The 23749-nt window shown below is 34.2% G+C and overlaps 1 protein-coding gene across 1 annotated transcript in view; it reads right to left on the minus strand.

The window, feature by feature from the left end:
* Positions 1–5: 5 nt before the first annotated feature.
* The window catches only part of LOC123712801 (SH2 domain-containing protein 4B-like), a 32548-nt gene continuing 8804 nt past the window's right edge, over positions 6–23749 (minus strand). The window contains exons 2-10 of the mRNA XM_045666074.1: positions 7692–7806; positions 5472–5588; positions 4994–5167; positions 4365–4571; positions 3895–4069; positions 3708–3812; positions 2942–3043; positions 1726–1920; positions 6–776 (exon numbers count right to left, since the gene is read on the minus strand). Of these exons, the coding sequence (XP_045522030.1) occupies positions 679–776; positions 1726–1920; positions 2942–3043; positions 3708–3812; positions 3895–4069; positions 4365–4571; positions 4994–5167; positions 5472–5588; positions 7692–7796 (1278 nt within the window). The 5' untranslated portion in view covers positions 7797–7806 and the 3' untranslated portion in view covers positions 6–678. The remainder of the gene's footprint in view (positions 777–1725; positions 1921–2941; positions 3044–3707; positions 3813–3894; positions 4070–4364; positions 4572–4993; positions 5168–5471; positions 5589–7691; positions 7807–23749) is intronic.

Below are 23749 nucleotides of genomic sequence, written 5' to 3' on the forward strand. Positions count from 1 at the left end.
AAGCTTAAACAAAAACACGATAAATATTTATAATTTATTCTAATTGGCAGTTACAATACATTACAAAATAAGGAAAGAAAAACTACAATAAATGGCATATTAAGAGTTTTTCTGATACAATTTACTTTGGCTCAATTACCCCAAAATTCGGGAGCTTTTTGTAAAAATAATACTGAAGTAACCAATGGTTATGAACCTTTCAAATTATCACAACAACCCATTAAGCGAGTCTAATTACAATGTTCATAAACTTAACCTAAAAATGCATTTAACGAACTAAGTATTTCGGCCTCAAATTTTATTCGTTATATTATAAATGAGGCCGCTTAAATTTGGCCTTGTTCTAAAATGTGGACTAGAGATAGTAATTAGTTAGTAGTTACCATATTTATGATATTTCTATTTTAAATATGGTAACCGTGGTAACGAATTGTTTTATCTGTAGTCCACAGTTCATAATGGCCGTACAAGTTTATACTTCTAGAAGCACCTGAAAAAGCACATAGCAAAGTCTAATTTTGATGTCCTTACTAATAGAAGAAAACAATTAGTTTCTCCTATTATTTAATATTATAATGAGCTAATGTTATAACTAAAATAATATACAATGACTGAGTAAATGGTCTTAACAGATAATAGTAACAATATTTCGAATGTCTGACTCCAAAATGGCGGCGCTTATATGACACGCGTTTGAGCGGGAACGCACGCGCTCACCAGCAACTCGCCTCCACTTTCTGTTATTGGGACCTCCTGATGGTAATTTATGAGATCAGCTGAAAATTAATATTAGAGTTAGTATTTGATTAAGAATGTACATAAATATGCTGTTTTATATTTTGTGTATGCTTGGAACAATCGAGGAGATTAAATGTAAAAGACAGCAATTTTTATATGTAATGTACTTTAGTGGACAGTTAAAAAAAATCTAGTCTGTTTAGAAGAATCACATTTATGCAATTTGGTTCAAATTACTTATGAAATCGAATAAAATTTGTAACCAAAACAATGTCTTCGTAAAACATATTCACTATTTCTGTAAAACAAGATGGCAACTCTCAAAGTCCGGCTTCTGATGACTGACTGATGATAAAACTTTTTTGAATCTATCAACTATATATTTGTGTTCTGCGTAGGTGAAATAGAGTACTAACTGTCTTGGAGTTTATTTTCGTTGGAGACTGTTTTTGAATAATATTTGTGTATTTTAATAATAACAATTGACACCTAAAAAGTAAATTATTTGTGTTTATTTTCTGGTATGTCATTTGACTTGTGCGACGCCATATTGTCTAGGGAACCATTTTGTGTTCTTGAAATTATGGATGTTTATTTCAAATTTTGAAACCCTTATTACTTGAAAATTAAATATAACAATGTGTACGAGTTTAAAACCACTACATCCTATTTTAGGTATAGGTCTCAGTTTTCTGTTTCATGATCAATCAATCCAATAGGCAAGTAAGTGATCAGCCATCAGTTACACACGCCGTCGACTCTTTGACTCGAAGGTAAGCCGGTTTCCTCACGATGTTTTCCTTCACCGTTCGAGCAAATGTAAATGCGCACATAGACGGTAAATGCATCCCCAAGATCAGAGAAGCACGAAGCTACTAGGCCAATTCTCGCTTTGTGCATTCACTAATAACTAATTTGAAATGATTTTTAAAATATTTCAAAGTTATTTGCGTCATTAGTATGTTCTAGAATTTTCATGAGATATACCTAAGGTATTATGAGAGATCTGCCCTGCGCCTAATAAACGGTAACCATCGCTTGTATCGACAAGGTAGTGTTTGCACCGCGACTCCGCTCGGTATGATATCGCGTAGCCCCACACACGCTCTGACAATCGAACCAGGAAGGTCCCTTCTGATTTATTGCATAGAGCCTGCTCGGCTTCCGGTCGGCTGATTAATCCTGAAATATTAAAAAAAAAATAATGTTGTAAACTTTTACGTGAAAAAAATGTTCTTTAGCTTTATCTGTACAGATAAAAATCCGGAGATAAATAATAATATATAAAAGATTTAGAGGTTATGGCTTTCAGATTGCAACCTGTGTCTTTGGTTTCGAAGTAGAGTTGGAATAAATAGAGTAAAAAAGCAACCATACATCAGATCATAGTGATATAAGAAAAAAAAATTGGGAGACAAAGACTACCATAGAACGAAATTCGACCATACCCATATTTGTTTCGTGAGTAGTCCTTTAGATTAAGTTATTATGGCAGGTTTAAAATTTATTATTAAAACAAGACAACGTAGAGACCTTTTATAGGAATACTGATACAAATGAGTGTATTCATACAGTTATTTTCACTCACTTCGTCTCTTTCTGAAAAATTATGGTTACGCTTTGAAGAAAAGAGATAACAACAAATAAAACGGTTATATATATATATATAATAGTAATAAAAGTTATATTGCATTTTGAATTGAGATTAATCAAAACTTAAGTACCTAATATTTTAGTTCTCGTCTGTATATTATATTTTAGTCTAGCAATTGTATAATTTTTCATTGTTACATCTAATTTTATAGTAATTTTTTGTTTTTTTTTGCCTCACTAGGGATGGCTAGAAGAGATCGTTGCTTATCGATAGGGTTGTCCGTTGAATCCATAATACTTGCTTCCCTAATCTTACTTCTTTAAAAAAAAACGCAACTGAGCGTTTTCTAAGACAGTTTTTGCCTAACACCACCACTACGTGGAACCAGCTTCCCACTGAATTTCCGAACCAATTTGACTTAGGGTCAAGAAAAGAGCAATTCTTAAAAGGCTTGCAACGCACTTGCGATGGCAATGTGAGTATCCATGGGCGGTGGTATCACTCAACATCTGATGAGCCTCCTGTCTCCTATTACATAGAAAAAAAATAGCTTTAAGACACAAAGGGATATTTTAGTGTTAATAACAAGTTCATGTGGTTATTTATTACCGTGAAACCATTCAGCGGTTTTGTTGTCGTTGAAAATGCCGCCAGCCATTTCTTGCTTCCTGAACCATTCCACAACAGCCTCCTTATTTGGTGGTTTGTTTACTGAAACATGATATTATCAAGAAGTTATTATTTTATAGTGCTTATGATAAATGTCATTGTAAGCTGTATTTTAATGCACAAATGTTTAGAGTTATATAACGATAATGGATTCGACGTCTGGATTGTTGAATGACGCTTCATGGTAAGGTCTGCAATGTCTGTCTGTTTCGTAATAACACGCTGGCTTTTATGAGTAGTAGGCATTCCTCACCATGTTTTATTTGCAAGCGAGTGTCAAATGCGCGTATAGAAAGTACCTTGGTGCATAGCTGGATCGAACCCACTAGGCCAACACAGCATCAAATGATAGTGTTAAAAATTATGTTAGTCATATTTGATATCTTGAATATTATAATTGTGTAGTGCTTCCCTAAAAGAGATCGCTCGAAAGCGATAAGCCCTGTTGCGATCCTTTTTATATAATTGTTTTAGTTGTATTTTCGGGCAACGAAATGTAGATAAAACAAAATTAACTAATTTAAAAAAAACTATGAATTTGACTTTTCTTGTAAATGTTTTTTTAGCGCTGTTACTATGGTTTAAGTCATTACTGTAACCATGGTAACAGCGCTATTTATGCGTGGACTTACCACGTTTTTTTAATTAAACAATTGAACAATTTCTGTAGAAAATATATTTATTTATTCGATAAACAAAACAATACCTTGTGTAGGACAGACGGTTTCGGGTTCGTTGCTTCGACGATGAGCTTCACGAGCTGCTCTTGCTATTTCTCTCATGGCAGCTTCTGCTTCCTTCGCTTTCCTCTCTGCAACAGCATATAAACGTCTAATGCCTAGATTTAGACTTAAAATAATATTATAGTACATTCTTTTTATCCTTCAACCTACCCTGTTCCCTCCAGACAGCATCCTCGCCCTTCGCCTGCAACTGTGCGTCTCGTAAAGTGCGCGCGCGCCGCGCTTTTAAGCCCCGCAATATATCGCCCGCTCTAGCCGCCGCTACACGACGCTCCCATGCAGCAACACGAAGGCTTACTCCGTCGCCACGACACACGTTCGAGTCCTGAAAAGGATACAATCGCTGGGATACTTCTTCTAAGCAAGTAGAAGACCAGTATAAGGATACAGAGGCGAGACCTGGAGGCACAATTTGCGTATGACAAAGCCACTCCCAGTATGTCTCCACTGTGACCTCCCTTTTCATCTCATACTGTCTAAATCTGTTTGAGCTGTGATGGAATGACACAGAAGAGATTAGGTTCTAAGATTTTATTTATTGGTTTTACGTGAATCTTATAGGAGGTGATTCCTTACTCACATACAAACCTAATACTACTAGAATACATATAGTCTCTCACTTGGATATCCTTTTTTCCTTCAATGAAGTTAAAATGCAGCGTATTCTGCTTTAGGTCCAGCTTGATATCTTCGCAGTATGTCTTCTCAATTCCTTTTTTATCTTCAGCTTCCAGCGCCTCCATTCTCTCCCTTAGCTCATCCACTGTGCAGTATAGGTCTAACGTATCTTCCAAACTGTCTACGGTCTTTGGAGATAGGTCGAATTTCTATAAAGACAATGTGTTCCCACAAGTTAGTTTTAATAAGATTGTTTTTAATTAACTGTCACTATATTTTACAGGCCTTTGGATTTTAAAGATAGGTTTATGTTGATTAAACGTAACACGTATGTCTGGATGTTTGATTTGATTAGTTAGGAAAAGAAAATGTACAATAATATAGTATTTAAAAAAGTAAATGGAACAGACAGAATTATACCAATAATAGGTTACATTAGCAAAGTACTATCCTGATTTCATAACAAGTAAAAACGCCTGCGGAAAACGTGGACAGGCATAGCATACATTTGCTATTATTTTTTCACAGGCGCTAATAATCTTGTATCTTTATTTCTAAATCTAAATGTTGTTACATTGGATTATCTATTTAAATTAAAACTATTTTACACTTTACAGATACATATTCATACCTGTTCTAAGCTATCCAAAGGTTTATAGTCAATAAGATGTGTGAGCTCCTTCTCAACCGATTTGCGCAGCTGGTGTGCTTCTTCTCTTGCCTGGGCGAGTGCTCTTTGTCTAGCCTCTTCAGCTAAGATGCACTCGATAGATTGGTCATCGGGATGCTCGCCCATCACCCACACCTGATTTAGATCACTAATTATATATTATCTGGCTTAATGGTCAATGAACATGTATATTAATTAAGTCCTGGAGCGATTTCCGGTGAAATCATTATTATATGTATATTATATTTAGCACAACATTTATAATAAATTAAACATAAGGCTTCTGGCCTTATCGTATAGGATCGTATAGGACCGTTACCTCCGCAAAATATGACAAGACAATACTGTCTACAGCACAAGTAAACTTCACAGAAAACAGCTGTTAAAATTTGCGTTTAAGGAGACCCACGATATAAACAATATCTTGTCCTTTACGTACCCAGGGTTCGCCATCCTCGCCCTTAAGAAATTGCACTTGTTTTTTCCCATTGGAAGTGAATTTTCGCTCGGTGTCTTCCTTACACACTTCATCATCCCATAACTGCCAGCGACGGACCTGAAGAATATTATTTAATAGATGAGTAGAAATGGCATGAATGGTTAGACTAGGTCACCTACGCGTTGGACTGACCAGATCAAGTCTGCCGTAGAAGGTTCACTCAATGAGTGTAGCAGGATGAAGGTAAAGCGCATCACATCTGCCCCTTTTAATACCACTACTACATAGGGATCACGACCGCACTGTCAAGAGTGTACCGGATAAGAAGAAGAAGTTCAATTCCAAAGATGCCCACGCGCTGCTAAAGTTTTCCATACCAAAATATACTCATCCCATTGCCATTACGTTAAGTATTCGAATTTGCGTGTTACGTTTTAGAGTTTTTGAAATGGGTGAGTTAGTCTGTACCAAAGACAATTTTTTTTTATTTAGAGAACAAAGTGTACATCTATATACGTCTATAAAGTCTTGTGTATCTTCTAATAGCGATACTCACAGTGGTCCTGATATTGAGATCCCAAGGTCACATAAGCGCTTGGAATAATGAGAGAACTACATGATTAAAGGCTGTCCTAGATCAAGTATGATGATGATGAGATGAGACGAACTGGCAATAAACTCTCCACTAACTATTCTTTTCAATCACCAATCTTTTCAAGTTTTTTGATTAAAAAAATATTTGTATGGAACTACACCATGCTCTTGAAGAAATTACTTATAAAAAAAGTAATTTTATTTGGCCTAAACGCAAGCATTACATTGCATTACAAAAGTCTTAATGAATATGATCATTTGAGTTCTCAAGTTATTTTTTTTTATAGAACAGGGTAAACGGGCAGGAGGCTCACCTGATGTTTAGTGATACCGCCGCGCATGGACACGCTCAATAACAATACCAGATGGCTCGCGACTCCGTTGAATTGGTACACTCTATTTTTGTAGGACCCTAAGTCGAATTGGTTCAGAAATACTTCAGTGGGCAGCTGAAGCAGTGTTTTAGTATTTATTTAAAAACAATATTTATGCAATAGAAATTTGGTCTTTAGTTCGAGGTATGTGCGTACTTAATTTAATTAAATCGGGAAAGCATAACATTTGTCGCATTAACGAATTTAATTATTACATAGTTTTTAATAAAAACTGCGAGCGTTTTAATTAGAATTTCGGTAAATATTGTGTTCCAGGAAATTTGCCTAAAAAAATATACCTAAGACTTGTCTTACATAGTCTCGACTATGGACTAAGATCTGGCCAGATAACGAAGTCTTATTTGCATTCCACTAGTTTTTGAACCTTAGATTATATGTTTTGACGTACCTAAAACAATATAATTTAACTGTTTGCAAGAAATGCAAATAAAAAAACACACAATTGTTTTTATTTTTCCACAGATCAATATGATCTAATTCGATGTGTGATATGTGGTTTAATCTGTGCAATAGACAATAGATATTCAAACAACGTGACACAATGAAATTCCCATTATTTTATATTTGCCGCGAAACTTGACACTCAGATGTTGACACTTGACAGATCGTAGTTATAAAATAAATCGAATTTCTTTTAGATTAAGTTTAAACAACTAATGTTGTTTTATATTATGTAATAATTCTATTTACCGATAGTTGCGAAATGATTGGCATTATTAAGCTCAGCCGTAATAGCTTCGAAGAGAAGGGCAAATTGTCTAAGACCAACCTTGAATAACACGGATTTGGTATTTTTAGAACAATGAATCGTGACCAATGCGTTAAATCGTTTAGGATATGGATTTTTATGGTATTTGATACAGTAACGAATTGTAAAAAGTGTATTTATTGAACCTGTAGCAAGATACAAAAGAAAATTGTATATAATCATATTCAAGTTCAAGTTTGGGAAGTAAAATAAACTGTTAAATTTGCAGCTTAATAGGGCTGATTACTGAAGAGTTAATGAACCGGCAAGTATTTTTGAAATTTATTACATGGCCATGGATACAAGTCTTTTTATGTAATACGAAGGATACAGGCAGAACGCTCACCTGATATTAAGCAATACCGCCGCCCATGGACTCTCACATTGCCAGAAGGCATTTTTGAAGGATCCTAATTCGAATTGGTTCGGAAATACTTATTTCAGCTGGAATAATAGTCTCTGAAAAGTTATATCGAATAATACCTGTTCCTCTCTCATTTTGCAAAAGAGAGTCTGTTTTTGTGTCTCGTCCAGCTCGGCGAGGATCTCCGGGTCAACCCACATGTCACGAAGGATCTGCTGCAGCATGGTGCTTGCTCTGGAAAAGAGTATGTAATGAATAAGTCGTTCTATTTTTTTTGTAAACGTAACTATGGCGTTTGCATTAAAAGACTTTCTATTTAATCAAGGCAAGGACTTTTGATAAGATTTTATTTATTTATTAGTAATCTAATAGCTAACATATATACTAGAAAACAAAACACTTAGACCACAAACAAAGCCAAAATAGATTACATAGATAAACAATATATATGAAACAGAAATCATAAGTTAGTACATTACTAGGCAAAAAGAGAAATTAAACAAAATGAAATTTAACTTTAAACAAAGTCCAATTAATGCTTATTATTTAAAAGAAAAAAACTAGAAATTGTATATTTATTTTTATATGAAAGGAGGCAAACCAGCAGCAGTCACTGAATAAAGTGTAAACCGCTGCTCATGCTCAACGTCGTGCCCCCTCCTATATTCACCGGCTACAGGTGCTCCAGTCGCGATTCATGAGAATCGCGACCGGTGCGCCCTTCTATGTGAGAAACGTCGATCTCCACCACGACCTGGAGCTCCCTACCATAGCCCAATGGATGAAGTTGGCGTCCACACGCCACTTTGACAAGGCTAAACACCATCCCAATCCGCTGGTGCGTAATAGCATCAACTATTACCCCTTCCCGACAAAAAGGGCTCGTAGGAGGCCCCGACACACACTAACAGATCCGGACGATCCAATTACTGTAGCAAACGATAAATTAAATGCCGCCCGCGCGGCCAATAATAAAAATAGAAATTCACAGACTAGGGTAAAAAACCGCCTTCACCGGGGAAGGCGAGGACCTTTACTTCGCATTTCACTCACTCCAGTGAGCTTCTGTCCTGCCCTTCAGGCGATTGACCGCCCCGCGACGGCCCAAGCCGAGGTTCGAGTCTCACAGGAGACGCCCTTGCGCTAGCCGCGGGACAAAACGCCATTCTGGCCGAGCTACGCTCGCCAAAACAGCCCGAGCTGAGCTGTAAAGGCCCTTAAGGCCAACAGCGAGATTCCTTCTTCAAAAAAAAAAATGCTCAACGTCAGGGGCTGTGTGCAGCGGGTGTGTTGCCTACTTGTATGTATCGCTAATACGTGTTACATGTCAACCAGTGATTTCCCGTTGTTAAATGTCAAGATGTCGATGAAGTGTTCATGGGAGGAGTTATCTTGAATAGCATTACGACTAGATATGATTACGATTAAGGGCTTCCCTTAGAAAAAATAAATTATATATATTGTTAATAACACTTTTGACTCAGTGTTTATATTTAAAAAATCAGATAAACTTTTTAATTAACAATTTTTAGTTAATTACTGAGTTTAATAATTGATATTTTATTCTAATCTATACTAATACGTGGGTAACACTGAAAATGTCCAGTTAGAAACATTGCTAATGAAAACTTTTTTGAATTTCAATATTAGAACTCTTTGGTAACCTAATTTAGTATACTGCATTCTTTTGTCATTTGTTTTTGTGAATTGGCGGCAAATCTAAAACTCTTGTTACACGGGAAAATGAACTTAACGCGACTACTGAAGATAGCATCAGTGCTGTGCGACGCATGATAAAGGAAGATAAGAGAGTGACCTATCAGCAGATACGGGCAAGCCTAGGCATTGGTATGAGTCAAGTTCAAAAAAGCGAACGAACATTTAGGCGTCAGGATGCTTTGTACCAGATGGATTCCCCGTTCTTTAACCGACGACCAGAAACACCTTCGCATGGACTGGTGAATATTTGACTATGGCAGGTGTCGAGATAATGAGTCATTCGCCATACAGTCCTGACCTGGCACCCTGTGACTTTCATTTATACCCAAGAACTAAAGATAAAATTCGAGGTATTCACGTCACGAGCCTTGTAGATGCGGTGAAGCTTTTAATGCTATTAAAGCCAGAATTCAGAAGCAATCTTATCGCGAGAAAAGATTCCCTCTAGGACTTCGTCGCATATTATAAAACAAGAACTGAAGCTCGATGCTTATCATCGATATACAGGACATGCCCTTATCGATCTTTACAATTAAAGAGAGTGGCTCAATCAAAACACCTTCTGTCGCAATACGCAGGTGAAAAGCACAGAATTAATAATACAATACTTTATTTAAAAAATAATGTTCATTTCTAACAGAACTTATGGCTAGACTAGGTATGTTAATAGCCGTACAATATAACATATTATAACCCGCTGGTGTATTACAAAAACAGGACTTTGATTGTGGAAACTTAAGATTTTATTTACCGTTCTCAAACCAATTTATCCCTACTTTATAGGAACGGTATTTCCAAAAAAATCTTTGCGTTCAACTTTTTCGTTGTTAAAATTGACAACGTATTAGCTTTACTTGGCGCAGTATTTCTTCTCTCAGTTTTCAGGATTGATACCACTAGATAGGTTTTACTTTTTAAGTCTAAGTGGTAAAAGTGAACACAAGAACAGAGTGTCTACCCATTCATTGAGACTGTAAGCGCTGTTAAACAGTTTCTTATGTTAAAATCCTTTTCAGTAAATTAGTTTAGATGTATATTACATATTAGTCTTAAGTTAGCCCATATCGTAATGTTAAATTTTGTCTTTGTGCAAAGAAAATGTATAAAAAATGTGTTAGGATATTAATATATCCTATAATAATTTGTATTTTATTTGTAATTTAAAATCTCTCATCTAATATAAAGTGATATCCGCTGTTTTAAGAAGTGGTACGAACTTTTCTTGAAGGACTAAGCAAATTAGTTCGAATCGGAAATTGAATGAAAAATAGCGCATAAAGAAAAGCTATTTGCTTTTGAAAGTTACTCTCTGGCTAAACGAAACAGGACCTACGAACGAAATAGAACAATTATTTTTGTACTAATCCATTAATTGAGGAGGTTATAATAAATTATAGTTTTCACAACATAAATTGTATTTAAAAATTGTCGTTTCCGATGTCTAATGACTTAAGTGTCATTTAGATTTGTGAACCCTTAGATAAGTCAAGTTAGATTTTGTTAGCGTCGTAACCCCAATACCAGTTATTCTATGTATGTTGTAAGCTCATATTTTAAACCATTAGTCAGTTGTTACACAGCCTCAATCAATGTGTTTTATCCATATCCATACAAAAATCGCCACAATTCATAATTATCGTTTGAACTTATCCCATATGTACGATAATTACGGTTGGAATTCCTGATAAAAAACGGGAAGTTCGAGTTTACTTTTAAATCATGTTTATAGTCTATGGTATCATAGGTAGATATTTAAATTAATATTTCTATTCGATGTCCAGAGCCTCGTAACAAGTCTTGCGACACCTACAATCTTAGACTACAAATTACCACTATGACGTCATATCCTGAATCGTGCTAAACATACATGTATACAATTCTCAATCTTAGCCATTCGAGCTTTCAGACCGCCCTGATACTGGTTAATTTAGTCGAGTTTATCCTGACCATCCCAGGTCGTGAAGAGTAACACCTTCCTTCTATTAAAAGTGTGACACAGCAAGCTAAATAAATGATTGAATCCTGAATTCAAATTCAAAATCATTTATTCATATATGTAACACAATGTACACTTATGAACGTCAAAAACAGAAATGTATATGAACTGCTTCTAATTTTACATTTACTGCCAGCTCTCGAATCAAGGGCGTAGATTGAAAGAGAAGAACTGGCAATAAACTCTTCGCCAATCCATTTAATCGCCAAGTTTTTGTTTTACACAACATTTGTAAGGCTACCATTACACCATGTTCTACATGACATCTTAAGTAATTAATAATAATGAAATAAATTAAAAACAAAGATTTGTCCTCTATCAGGAGGCATGATGAAATAGGAGCACGCACTTACATTCTCGTGGGAACAACACGAAAATACGTAGTTGAAATAACTAACATCACCGCATACACGAATTCGAGTTCGACCAGTCACCACATGTAGCACCTGTTCACGAGTATGTCGAATACGAATATGTATACGAATACTTTTGCATGTGATACGAATATATTTAGTTGAACACAGGTTGAATTAACAAGAATTGCATTATTTATAATTAAATTAATAAAAAGGTTGAGGTTTTATGCTGTCTTTTTATTTTTATATTAAAAGGTTTCTATTGTATTAGTATTAAGTTACTGTCAAATAGGTATTAAGGTAATAAATAAATAAATAGAAACTTTCTGTCCTAGTTTGTTACTTAGAACATTGTCTTACTTTAAACGGCAAAAATGCAAATATTATTGTTTGCATACGTTACGCACTGAATATTTAGCAACAAGAAACTTAAACATCAATCACGTATCCAAAGTAAATGAGACATGGTGCACATATTCATCTCTTACTAGCTATGCTTCACGATTTCACTCGCTTATAATACGGCCTATAACCTCAATAAACCAGAGCTTTCAAAGGGAAATAACTTGTCATTATGCAATATTTTTGAATTGAAACTTCTTTATCGGCGTTGGAATTTTTATACCGTCAAATTTTTAGGTTAGGCGTCACATTTTTCCGTTACGCGCCATCTTTTTCTTCTGCTGATTCGAAGCCATTAATACCAAAAATATATATAACGATAACGATCATAGTAATAATTTTATTACAATTAATGAAATTCTGTAATAATCTTAGTAGTAAATAAAAGGTAAAATGAAATAATTGTAGATAATTTTTCGAAAAATAAGGTCGTAAAAAAGTTTCACTTCTTACGTGTGTACACGCACACATTTTTTCATGTCACCAAGCTACCCACTAAAGTAATTGCGAACTAATTTAAGGTAGCGTAGCAATTGTCAAAAGACAGACTCGCGAGCGGTCTGGCATTGAGGTGTCCACGGGAGCCACATCAGGTGAGTCTGCTGCTCGTTTGCCCTGTGTTCTATAAAGCATCATACTCAAATAACCACAGGTTATATGATAATATAATTCCTGTTAAGCTTATTTAAAAACACCAATCGTAAACACTGAATATTTTTAAACTTTGAAACCATTCAACTGTTCTCAGAACGAACATGAACGACACAATTGGACTGACAGTGTATGAATATTTATATACAGGAAGGTGTAACGGGAACTCATACTACATTTTAATATGAATAAAGCTTTTAATAACAACAAAAATCTCAATAAGTTTCTTATCCTTATATTGCGTCTTTGATGTCCAAACTATTATTATTTCTAGACCCTTATTCATAAAAAAAATGGCCGTTCTTTTGGAGTAATTGCGTTAATTACGTTAATTACGAGAAAAAGATAAGTACTCTAATTAAAACGATATTATAAAAGTTAATAAAATAAATTTAAAATGTTTGGTCCCTGTGGCAGAATGCCTTTAACGCTAGCAGCATTTCGTCAGTATTGCGATATTTATTCATTGAGCCAAAAAAGCACCAGCTCTGGGGTCACCTGTGTATCTTTTCAACTAAACTGGCCAATTCCTTTAAACGCATCAAGATTAGTTATGTAACCAGAAATCTATCCTTTAACTAAACGTTTATTACGATAATTTGTCTAAAAAAGAAAGTTCGGTTGACGGCGTAATAATAATAATGCAAATCTAAACTTAATTTAATTTAATGCATATAATTTGGTTCCAACACAATAAAATACAGTATTTACAATCTTCTCAACCTATATAGATTACTATAATTTTTAATAACTATTATTATTCAATAATAGATAAAAAATTAAAACGAATTTAAAACGTTAAAGAGCGTTATTGCGTCTTCAAGAATTTAATTGGTATCGTCGTAAATAAATAAAATAAATTTAAAAAACCGTTTTTGCTTTTTAATATTAATAAAACATGTAGATTTAGAACCTAACTTTCTTACTAACTACTGACTGACTGACGTGAGACTTATCTTAAATTATCGTGATTTATGTGTCTTTTTACTTTCTATGTTTAATGTATCATCTTTTTAGTTTAGTTTGTTTCTTTTTTGCTCCTGTTTAGTTTTGTCTTAATAAATGTGTATAACATATACTTTTGCACTACTTGCCTTTCATATGTAATTTAATACATTTTTATTTTTTCTTTACTCGCAGTGGTTGCCTGAAAGAGATCGCTCGTAAGCGATAAGGCCGCCAGTTGCCCTCCTTTTGATTTTATTATGTTAAATTTTTTTTATTTTGTAGTGTAACGAAGTTTAAATAAATAAATTAATTTTAATGCAGACACACGTTTTTTTGCATTTTTTTTTTGCAATTTTAATGCAGAAACACATGTTTATCTGACTGACTGAATGTATGAAAATAATTAATGACCTGCATAAATTAACAGACGTTTTTAATTGTCCGTTGAGTGAACTGACAAAAGGTCTGCTTCGTATTAGTTCCTATAAAAGAAATAGTATTTTTGTAAATATTTTATGTTTATCTATGTGTGTGTATTGTTTTGTATGTGATATATACGTTGCCAGTTGTATTGTAGTGATCTGTAATGGTAATGATGTTTTGTTAAAAAGTTCGTTATCTGAGATTTTGTTCCAATGTTAATTGGAGCAAAGCGGTTGCAAATTTCTTGCAAACCAAAACTTGGCGGTTGAAAAGAGTGGCAGAGAGTCTACGTCTATGTTTTGAAAACTGGTAGTAATAAATTAAGAATCAACTATATTGACGTTTATAAACAAATATAAAAGACGTTGACAATTGCAACAGTGGTGGCCTAGTGGGTTCAGCGTACGACTCGCATCACTGATGTTCTATGTTCGATTGCCGTCTGTGCACCAATGGACTTTCTTTCTATCTAGGTGTTTAACACGTACGACGAAGGAAAAACATGGTGAAAAAACCGGCTTGACTTAGACCCAATAACTCGACAGCGTGTGTCACTGGAGGCTGATCACCTAATTGCCTAATTGATAAAAACTGATACAGAATTTTGCGACCTGGACCTAAAAAGGTTGTAGCGTTCATTTAATATCAAAATTATACACAAGTGTTCGTATCTTTGGCCATGGGCCAATAGATAAATCATTTGCCGAAGTACACAATTATTCTTATGTCGCTATGTTAAGAAATCTTTAAGTGTAATGATGTCCTTTTGTTAAGTCGTGACAGAGTCATCTGTACGATTACAATACATTCAATAGAATGATTATGAACATAGCTGTATACGCCCTTGGACTACTTTTAACATATTTGAAACATAACTATAACAAATACTACATATACATCATATTATGCGAACATATAAAGATTCAAGGCAGCATTCACTAAGCGTTGTTTACGGGGATCTGTGCAGACTGGTCCTTGGTATCGTAAACAATTGGCCTTCATCGTTGTACACATCCCTTAGGTACAAAGAACCGAGTTTTTGAAGAATACTAGAGTTGCTCACCAAAACGCAAGACTTTAATGAGATAGTTGGACAACTGCCCCATCTTGTTTCTAATTTATTGTAGCTCATCATCGCTAATACACATAATGTTGGGTACATTAAGGAATGAAAAATATGTAGAATTTTGTAAGGTACATAATTCATACACAATTAAAAGAAGGATGATCTACCAAATGGATGGAGGTCTGCCTAGGATTGAGATGGTGATACAATCGGGGGAGGCCTAGTCGACAGACAACCTGTACAAAGTGGTTGTCATTAGCAACCAATTTTAACCAAATTTATTATTTTGCTACGTAAGAATACTACTATTTTTTAAAGAATAACATGAAAGTTACAAAAGCTCAGAGAATATAAAGGTTTTATTATTGTTTAATAGGTGTTCATACCTATTTAGAAATACGGATTTAGAAACATAGAAAGGAGTTTTTGAGTTTGATTCGAGGCGATGTAATTATTATTTCGGCTAGTTAGGACAACCAAAGGTAATAATAAAATCAATAATTTGACTACGAAAGTTTTAAATAAAGCAAGTATACTTGGCCTACTACGAACTAAATAGATACGCTTAATAAAAACCAGAGTGCTCGCGAGTGTGTTGCCGTCGTTTTATGAATTGGTACGATCTTTTCTTAATTCTATTGATTGGTTTGAAAATACTTCAGTGGGCAGCTGGTTCCACATACAACAGGCAGGAGGCTAATCTGATGTTAAGTGTGGCCTTGGACAGTCTCAATGCCAGAGGACTCGCGAATGTCGATCCGAGTGAGTGGCCGGCCTTTGAAGAATTGGTACGCTCTTTAAATTGGTAAGTAGGTTATAATAATAATATAGTTTTGCTATAACCCTTTGATGCAGATTGCCTCAGTTTGTTTGCAATTGTTTTTAATAAAATTGAATAATTTTTATTAAATTTAAAAGCAATGGTAACACTTAATTGGTATTATGGTACCTTAAACCTTAAACTTAAATGGTATTAATGATTTTAGTTGTTGTTGTTGTTGTGATGTTTATAACCTCATATGGGATTAGGAAGCAACTGTCTATTACTTTGTTTGTAGTAAGTAAACGTAATTGACACTTCGGACAATCTTCAATAGATGGCGCTACGCACAAGTTCAACAGGTCATCTAGTTAAGAAAGTGAAGGTAAATGTTTGTATCAGCTAACAGGTTTCGGTGTGAAGTTAGAAACAAGTCTTCCAAGTGACCTACCGCTCCAACCGGATTCCTTTGTTTTATTTCAAGGAAACGACTCGTAGTTGTTTGTTATTAATTGTAAGATATTATATAGAACAATTGCAATTTTTTAACACGTATTCTGTATTAGATGTTTCAGTCAAATCGAAAATTTGCTATTTAAAATGAACGAACATTTATTAAAACTATTCCATGATTTGAGATTCCAAGACTCAGTTAAATAACTAAGTAGGATAATTATATTGTAAATACTGTATATATAATATTATTATCCTACTTAGTAATAATAGTTAGAAAAAAAAATCAATGGCGCTACAACCTTTTATTAAGTCTTGGCCTCAGATTTCTGGCTTCAGTTTTCTCTTTCTCAGATCAGCCTTCTGTGCCTCACGCACGCCGTCGACTTTTTGGGTCTAAGGCAAGCCGGTTTCCTCATGATGTTTCCCTTCACAGTTCAAGCTAATGTTAAATGCGCTCATAGAAAGAAAATCCATTGGTGCACAGCCGGGGATCGAACCTACCACCTCAGGCATGAGAATCGAGCGCTGAAGCCACTAGGCCAACACTGCTCAAAGTTTTAGAAATTATTATAAATATATTATGTGTTTACAAATCAATAAGAAGATATTATTGATTAGCTCTGTGATGCTGGGTTTGAATTGGCTTTATTAGTTGAACCGTTTTAAGGCAGTTTTCTTCGCGCACACCAACTATGTGAAACCAGCTGCCCACTGAAGTATTTCCGAACCAATTCGACTTTCGTCCTTCAAGAAAAGAGACCAATTCTTAAAAGGCCGGCAACGCAATCCCGCGAGCCCTATGGTATTGAAGGTGTCCATGGGGCCTATCACTAACATCGTGTGTTGCCCATTGTTCTTTAAAAAAAAATATAGTTTGAATTTAAATAAGATTTTTGTGTATTGGTTATATTCTTATTGACACAGCAATATATCCGATACTATACAAAAAATATTTAGTAAAATTAAAATCTTCATAAATTAAAAAAAAAATTATATAATCTTTACGACGAATATAATATAATACTACACTCGATTTATCATTGGAATCTCGTTGCTCAAGCAAAGAAAGCCTCACCCAGTGGGCGAGCCAGTTCGTGAAGGACACGCGTGTTCACAAAGGACTCAGAATAGGGTTGACACAAAATAATTCGTTAACTATTCATTACTAGCACCTGTTCATTAGTTTGTTGACTCAAGGATGAACCGGAAGGTTTTAGGTTAAATTTCTAATCAGCTAATTGTTACTAATTATAAACAAACCCATTGCTTGCTTGTTGATCCGTTATTTTTATTAAAAAAAACGGTTGGTACATAACCTGATAAAGATAACATTATTTCAAGTAACTCAACTGGAATCACAGATAACATTCCGATTCTGCAGTAATTTTAGTAAGTCTAAACACGAATTATATACAAACACATTGCTCGATTTCGCTATTGTAACGCAAAAATTTACATGACCTACTCCGAATTCCACGATCGACAAAAAAAGCTGGCCAATGGGTTAATGTTTTAAAAGAAAAACAATTTTATCGCATTGTACATATGAGTAATTTCTCTTAACCCAGAAACGGTACAGTTATTTGAAAACATTGCAAAAAATTTAGAAAAACACAAAAGGCAAATCTAATCCACGCTTATGCACATACAAATTAATATAATGTATGCCTTTGTTTCTTACGACATCGTATTTTGTCTCTTGGCCAAGATTTTGTTAACAAAAAACATCCTTGTTCGAATCTAGACCAGAGAAAAGGTTGAAAGATGGTTGTTGCAATTTCAACAAAGCATTGTCATTGTGACAGCTTGACAAGCAAAATGGAGGGAAATTTTTGTTAGGACAGTTGAAAGTTACTTTTCCGTGAATTTTTGACAGTTTGGTAACAAGAATGAAATTGTGAAATCTTTTTAATACATTCAAATGCCAACAAATTATTTGTATACTATGTATCATCGCAGCAGGATTTGAGTTTTTTTTACAGAACAGGAGAAACGTTCAGGAGGCGCACCTGATGTTAAGTGATACCGCCACCTACGTTAACTCTCAATGCCAGAGGGCTCAAAAGTGCTCTGACAGCCTTTTAAGAATTGGTATGCCCTTTTCTTGAAGGACCCTAAGAAAATGTTACAGTTTTGTTTTCATGAAGTTAAATAACAAATGCATGACTAATCATAAGATAAGTTGTACCATAATATAGCTTTATCAAATATAAAATAGCCAAATGACTAATAAAACATATATCCAACACTCTATTTACACATTTTCGACATGCTCAGTTTTGCTCGCAATGAAGTTTTTGTTCCTTTATGCGATAATAAGCTCACATAATTTCGCTTTTGATATTACGAAATACGTTCGCGGTCAACGACTTCGGCGTGGTGGCAATCTCACCACAGACTATAATAAAATTAAAATTACACAGCCGTTCTAAATTACAAGACGTAATTAAAAGCAGACGTTATTTAAGACATAATTAGAAAAGAGAAAACTGCTTTTTCAGTGTGCTCATTGTCAATATAAAACAGTTATAATTAAAGTTCAGTTTAAGTTAAAATTAATTCAAATTCTCAGATCCTTATAACTATATATTATGCTCCTCTAATAGGTGATTTCTGGAAATTCCATCTCCCAGCTCCTTCTTTGGCAATTCGTTTTGGATCTCTACCATTAAGTTGTGGAAGCGGCTGCCCGACTCCATACGATTGGCTAAAACTCGTCTGCAAAAACATTTCTTAACCATATATGCTGCTCAATCGTAACTTTTGCATGCTATTATTTTAGCACTTTACCCATAGTATTTGTGGATTTCATTTTTTCGTTACTAGGGTTGCCTGGAAGACCTGGAAGATAACACTTCGTTAATTAAATAAAAATGAGGGCAACTGGCCTTATCGCTTTCGGGTGATCTCTTCCAGGCAACCACTGTTAGAATAAAATTTAATGAGATATGAGAGCACAAAAAGTGCAGTGACAAAACTAATGGAACAAAGCTAAACAATTAAGATCAACATGTAAACAGTGATAAGGACAAAAATATTGTCATTATAAAAAAATATAGGCTTGTATATAGGCTTGCGTCACTGTTTTAAATTCTGTTTACGTGTAAGCGAACTAAATTCTAGAATGGAATATAAATGTAATCACATCTGGGCACTGGTAGAATTCGGTATGGGCGCCACATGTGTTTAAGGTTGCCAGAAACAAAAAAAAAATCGCCATATTTTAGACTATATAACGTTTTAAATATATTTATTAGGAAACAGACACTTTAATAAACACAAAAGAAGATCTTAAATATATAGTTTTAGATTGACCAATGATCAGAAACAGGCATCTGAGAACAAGGTTGAAGCGCCACTGGTATAGTGGTTCTATTCTATAATGGTTTCACAGATACATAATATATACAAACATGACAGCTGAACGGTGGAAAAGTAGAAAATACTAATAATTATATAAAAAAGGTAACTAGTTATAATAATATCGTACGTCATTTTTTGTTTATTATATATACAGTATTGTTTTGGGTGAGCAATACAGGAACGGAGAGCCTAAAAACACGTCAACATTGACAACCCTAACGCGTGGTCCAATTTCTGCGATTTCGACATTAAAAATAATTTAAGTTTTTGTCTAAAACATTCTAATTTAAAACAAGATTGACCTACAATGTGGTAAAGAAATAAACATTTCTTAAATTTTATCTTTGTAATACATAAAAGCATTATGCGATAAGCTGTAAAATAAATAGCCACGAGAATCGAACCTGGACGGCAATTTGCGTGTAGAATGTAAATTCGCATTTATACACAAATATAAGTCTTTCCGCCATCTTTGAGTTTGTTTCCTTTGGAGTAGAGACTCGTGGGGTTCAAGTTTACAGGCGCTAATGATTTAAGTTTCCGCCTAGAAGGTAGTACCGGTGACCTCAGAGCTGGTGCTTTTCTCGCTCAACGAATAAGTATCGTTATACAGCAAGGAAATGCCAGCTTTAAAGGTACACTGACACAGGGACCAAACTGTTTAAATTTGTGTTAGTTTTCTATTGATTACTATGTAGGTTAGATTAAGAAAACTGTATTTTAAATTGCTTGTAAATTGGGCAGCTGGTTCCACGTAGTGGTGGTGTGCGGCAAAAACTGCCTAAGAAGCGCTCAGCTGTGGAGCGACGGACGTTGGAGTGATACGGATGTAAATTCGTATTCTGCCACGACGACCCATGAGAAAACTTAGTAGGTAGTAATCCGAACAACTCCTCTGAATCACTCTCCATTATAACTGCGGTAGAAGATATACGCAACGCCGAGGGATCAAGCTACTCGGAAAGTAAAAAGGCCTTTTAAAAATAAGTATATGACTAATTGTAATGAGTTGTAATTAGTTCCTTATGGGATACAAAAAATGCAGTGAACTAACAATTTCATGTCAAACCATACTTTCCGCCCTTCACCGCCTACTTCCGATTTCCGCTATTCGTATAAGTGTTCTATTTGTACATGAAACATCGAGAAATATACATTTAGTGTAGGCACGACGGAAGGTATAACTCGGTGGAAATATCGAAGAAACAATAAGTATATATATAACTATTAAAAACGGAGCTGTATATATTTTTCTTCGAGTTTCTTATTTTAGTTTTATTTATCAAGAACCAGTTTGTGGGACATATCCTTAACAAAGACGTTGCACTTACTGAATGCCACCAACACTATCTATATCTTTATATGTTCGCAGAGTGAGTTCACAGTAGCGACATTGTATATTGGCCTAGTACTGTATTTTCTAACTTGGATATAAAATGAAACTATATGTAGTCTGTGCGAAAACCGTCTATTGTTTTTTTTGTTGTCAACACTGTGTCATTATGTTGATAAAAAATATAAAGTATATAATTTGTGAACAATCGCGTAACAAATAAAAATTATATAACAGATAACTTCTACGCCGGTCCTTTGCACAGACTATTAGATAATTTCTCTTGTACCCTAATGACGTGAATCTATTTTATGGTTTTTTCTTTAACGTGAAAGACGTTGTTGGTTTATGGACGAAGGCCGGTTACATAACAATCCTTATCTAAGCAAGTGTAGAAAAGGGTGCACAGCATAGGTCACGAGACCTTAGCGACTCGTTTTACCACTAACCTATCACAACTCCAAAGATAATAGAGGATACATAAATTTGATGACGGACGCGAACTTTGCCCTCGCGATATCAATTTCGATAAGAACTTTCACTTAAACTTAAGTTATGACTTCAAATTATTTATTAGGCTTCGAGCTGGACATTAATTTATAAGTATCATATTTTATATGATAGTTCTTTGTTAATTATTATACATTTAGTTTTGTACTTTTATAAAAGCTGTTGGCTACCTAAATACAATTAAAATATAGTGATATGTATTGTTAATTAGAACCTAAACAACAAACACAGAAACTATACAATTTTCTTAACCTACATAGTAATAATAAAAATAATGAAACTTTATTGTGTTTACATATTTTATAGATTAATGCGTTAATCACAAAGAAAACACATATATTAAAAAGTTAGTATGCTGCCCATGCCCTATAAACTATAAGAGTTTTTTGTTTGTTTACTATCTAATACAGAAATATAGATTAAATCTAAAATAAATAAGTTATTGAATTAAAGCCTCTTTATCGGCGTTGGAAAAAAAATACCGTCACATTTTTCGGTTACGCGTCACATTTTTCGGTTAAGCGCCATCTTTTTATCGTCCCTACCACGGTTGATTTGAAGATATTCGAAGCCATTAATAACAAAAATATATAATAACGATAACAATGATAGTAATCATTATATTACGATTTATGAAATTCTGTTATAATCTTAGTAGTAATAAGGTAAAATTAAATAATTGTGTTATTTGTATTCATGTCTATGATAATAAAAACATTTTGTTAAACTTTACCTAATTTAACTTTATTTAACCAATTTCTGTATAGTTGCATGTAATAGATCATTTTTCGAAAAATAAGGTCATAAAGAAGTTTCACTGTTTACGTGTGTACACTAATACACGAACAATTTTTTTAAATAAACTTGATGTATTCTGTTGCGCGCTTCAGTATTTAGAAATATCAATATTTAAAAAAGCAATAGTTTTAAAAACAGAAACTTCTGTTAATGTGTGAGCCAAAGTGAAAATTGTCTTTATCAGAAAACTCGCTAGAAAGCTGCGGTGTCATATTGTCACCTTTCTAACAATTTCTACACAGTCACTACAAAAATGTAAGTAACATCAAAACTTTTTAATTTTTATATTTATAAAATGAAAATCCCCTTATTACATATTCAGGAGAGGACTAAATGGAGTCCATGTCTTTGTTTATCAGTACTCGACCTCTGTCGAAGTGCAGGCCTTCGAATTCTTACACTTGTCACTCATCCTCGCCACTTTCCAATCCTTCTTTTTGGGTCTAAGGCAAGCCGGTTTCCTAGCGATGTTTTCCTCCACCGAATCTTAAATAGAAACTCCATTAGTGCACAGCCAGAGATCGAGCCTACGACCTCAGTGATGTGAATCGCACACTGGGCGAACACAATTTTTATATGAAATTGTTATAACCGCATCAAATAACAATGAGCAATGCATAATTATCTGTATTATAATGACAATATTATGCTATTGTTACAGTTGTAACGTAATCTTTTATAAACAAAGGAATGTAATATGAATCCCCGGTAGCGGTTATGTGGATCAATTTTAACTGAAGCGGTTAATATTAAATATTATTTATTTATGATTACAGATGAGCTACTCGTACGTACCTACAATTAATTAAGACCGTATTTATTATTACATTTACAGTAGTAAAGGTTTCTGGGGAGACATAAATGCGGAATCCAAATAGTTCACGTGGAGGTTTTTACCCAAAACAGGTTAGTACTTACTTACTTACTTAGGTTAGTTTAATAACAAAACTTACACCCATTTGATAATTTAATTAATATAATTTTTAGGTATGAAATTAAAGTCGCTTTATTAATATAATAATAATATAAGTCAAGAGCTGTATTTCGTTGTGGTAGCCTCACGAGAGGGAAAGAACGAAACGTGTAGTAATCATTAAAACGAAAATATTTTTCTAATTGAATGCTGTATTTATCAAGAAATGCCGTCTACAGCTAGAACAAGTTACTTAATATCGTGAATCTGAAGAGTTTATTTGATATGTTTGCATGTGTTTAATTTTTGTAACTGTACAAGTTTTTTCTATTCTGATCTTCTATTAATATTGTATGTGTGTAAAATTTGTGAAGTCATATTTTCTTGTAAATTCTAAGCATACATGTTATTAGGACTAATAAATGCATGAATACGTCTAAGGACGTTCTTGTTCAGAATACAAAGTATATAACATTTGAAAAT

Source organism: Pieris brassicae, chromosome 8 (assembly GCF_905147105.1).
Source record: "Pieris brassicae chromosome 8, ilPieBrab1.1, whole genome shotgun sequence".
Taxonomy (NCBI): domain Eukaryota; kingdom Metazoa; phylum Arthropoda; class Insecta; order Lepidoptera; family Pieridae; genus Pieris; species Pieris brassicae.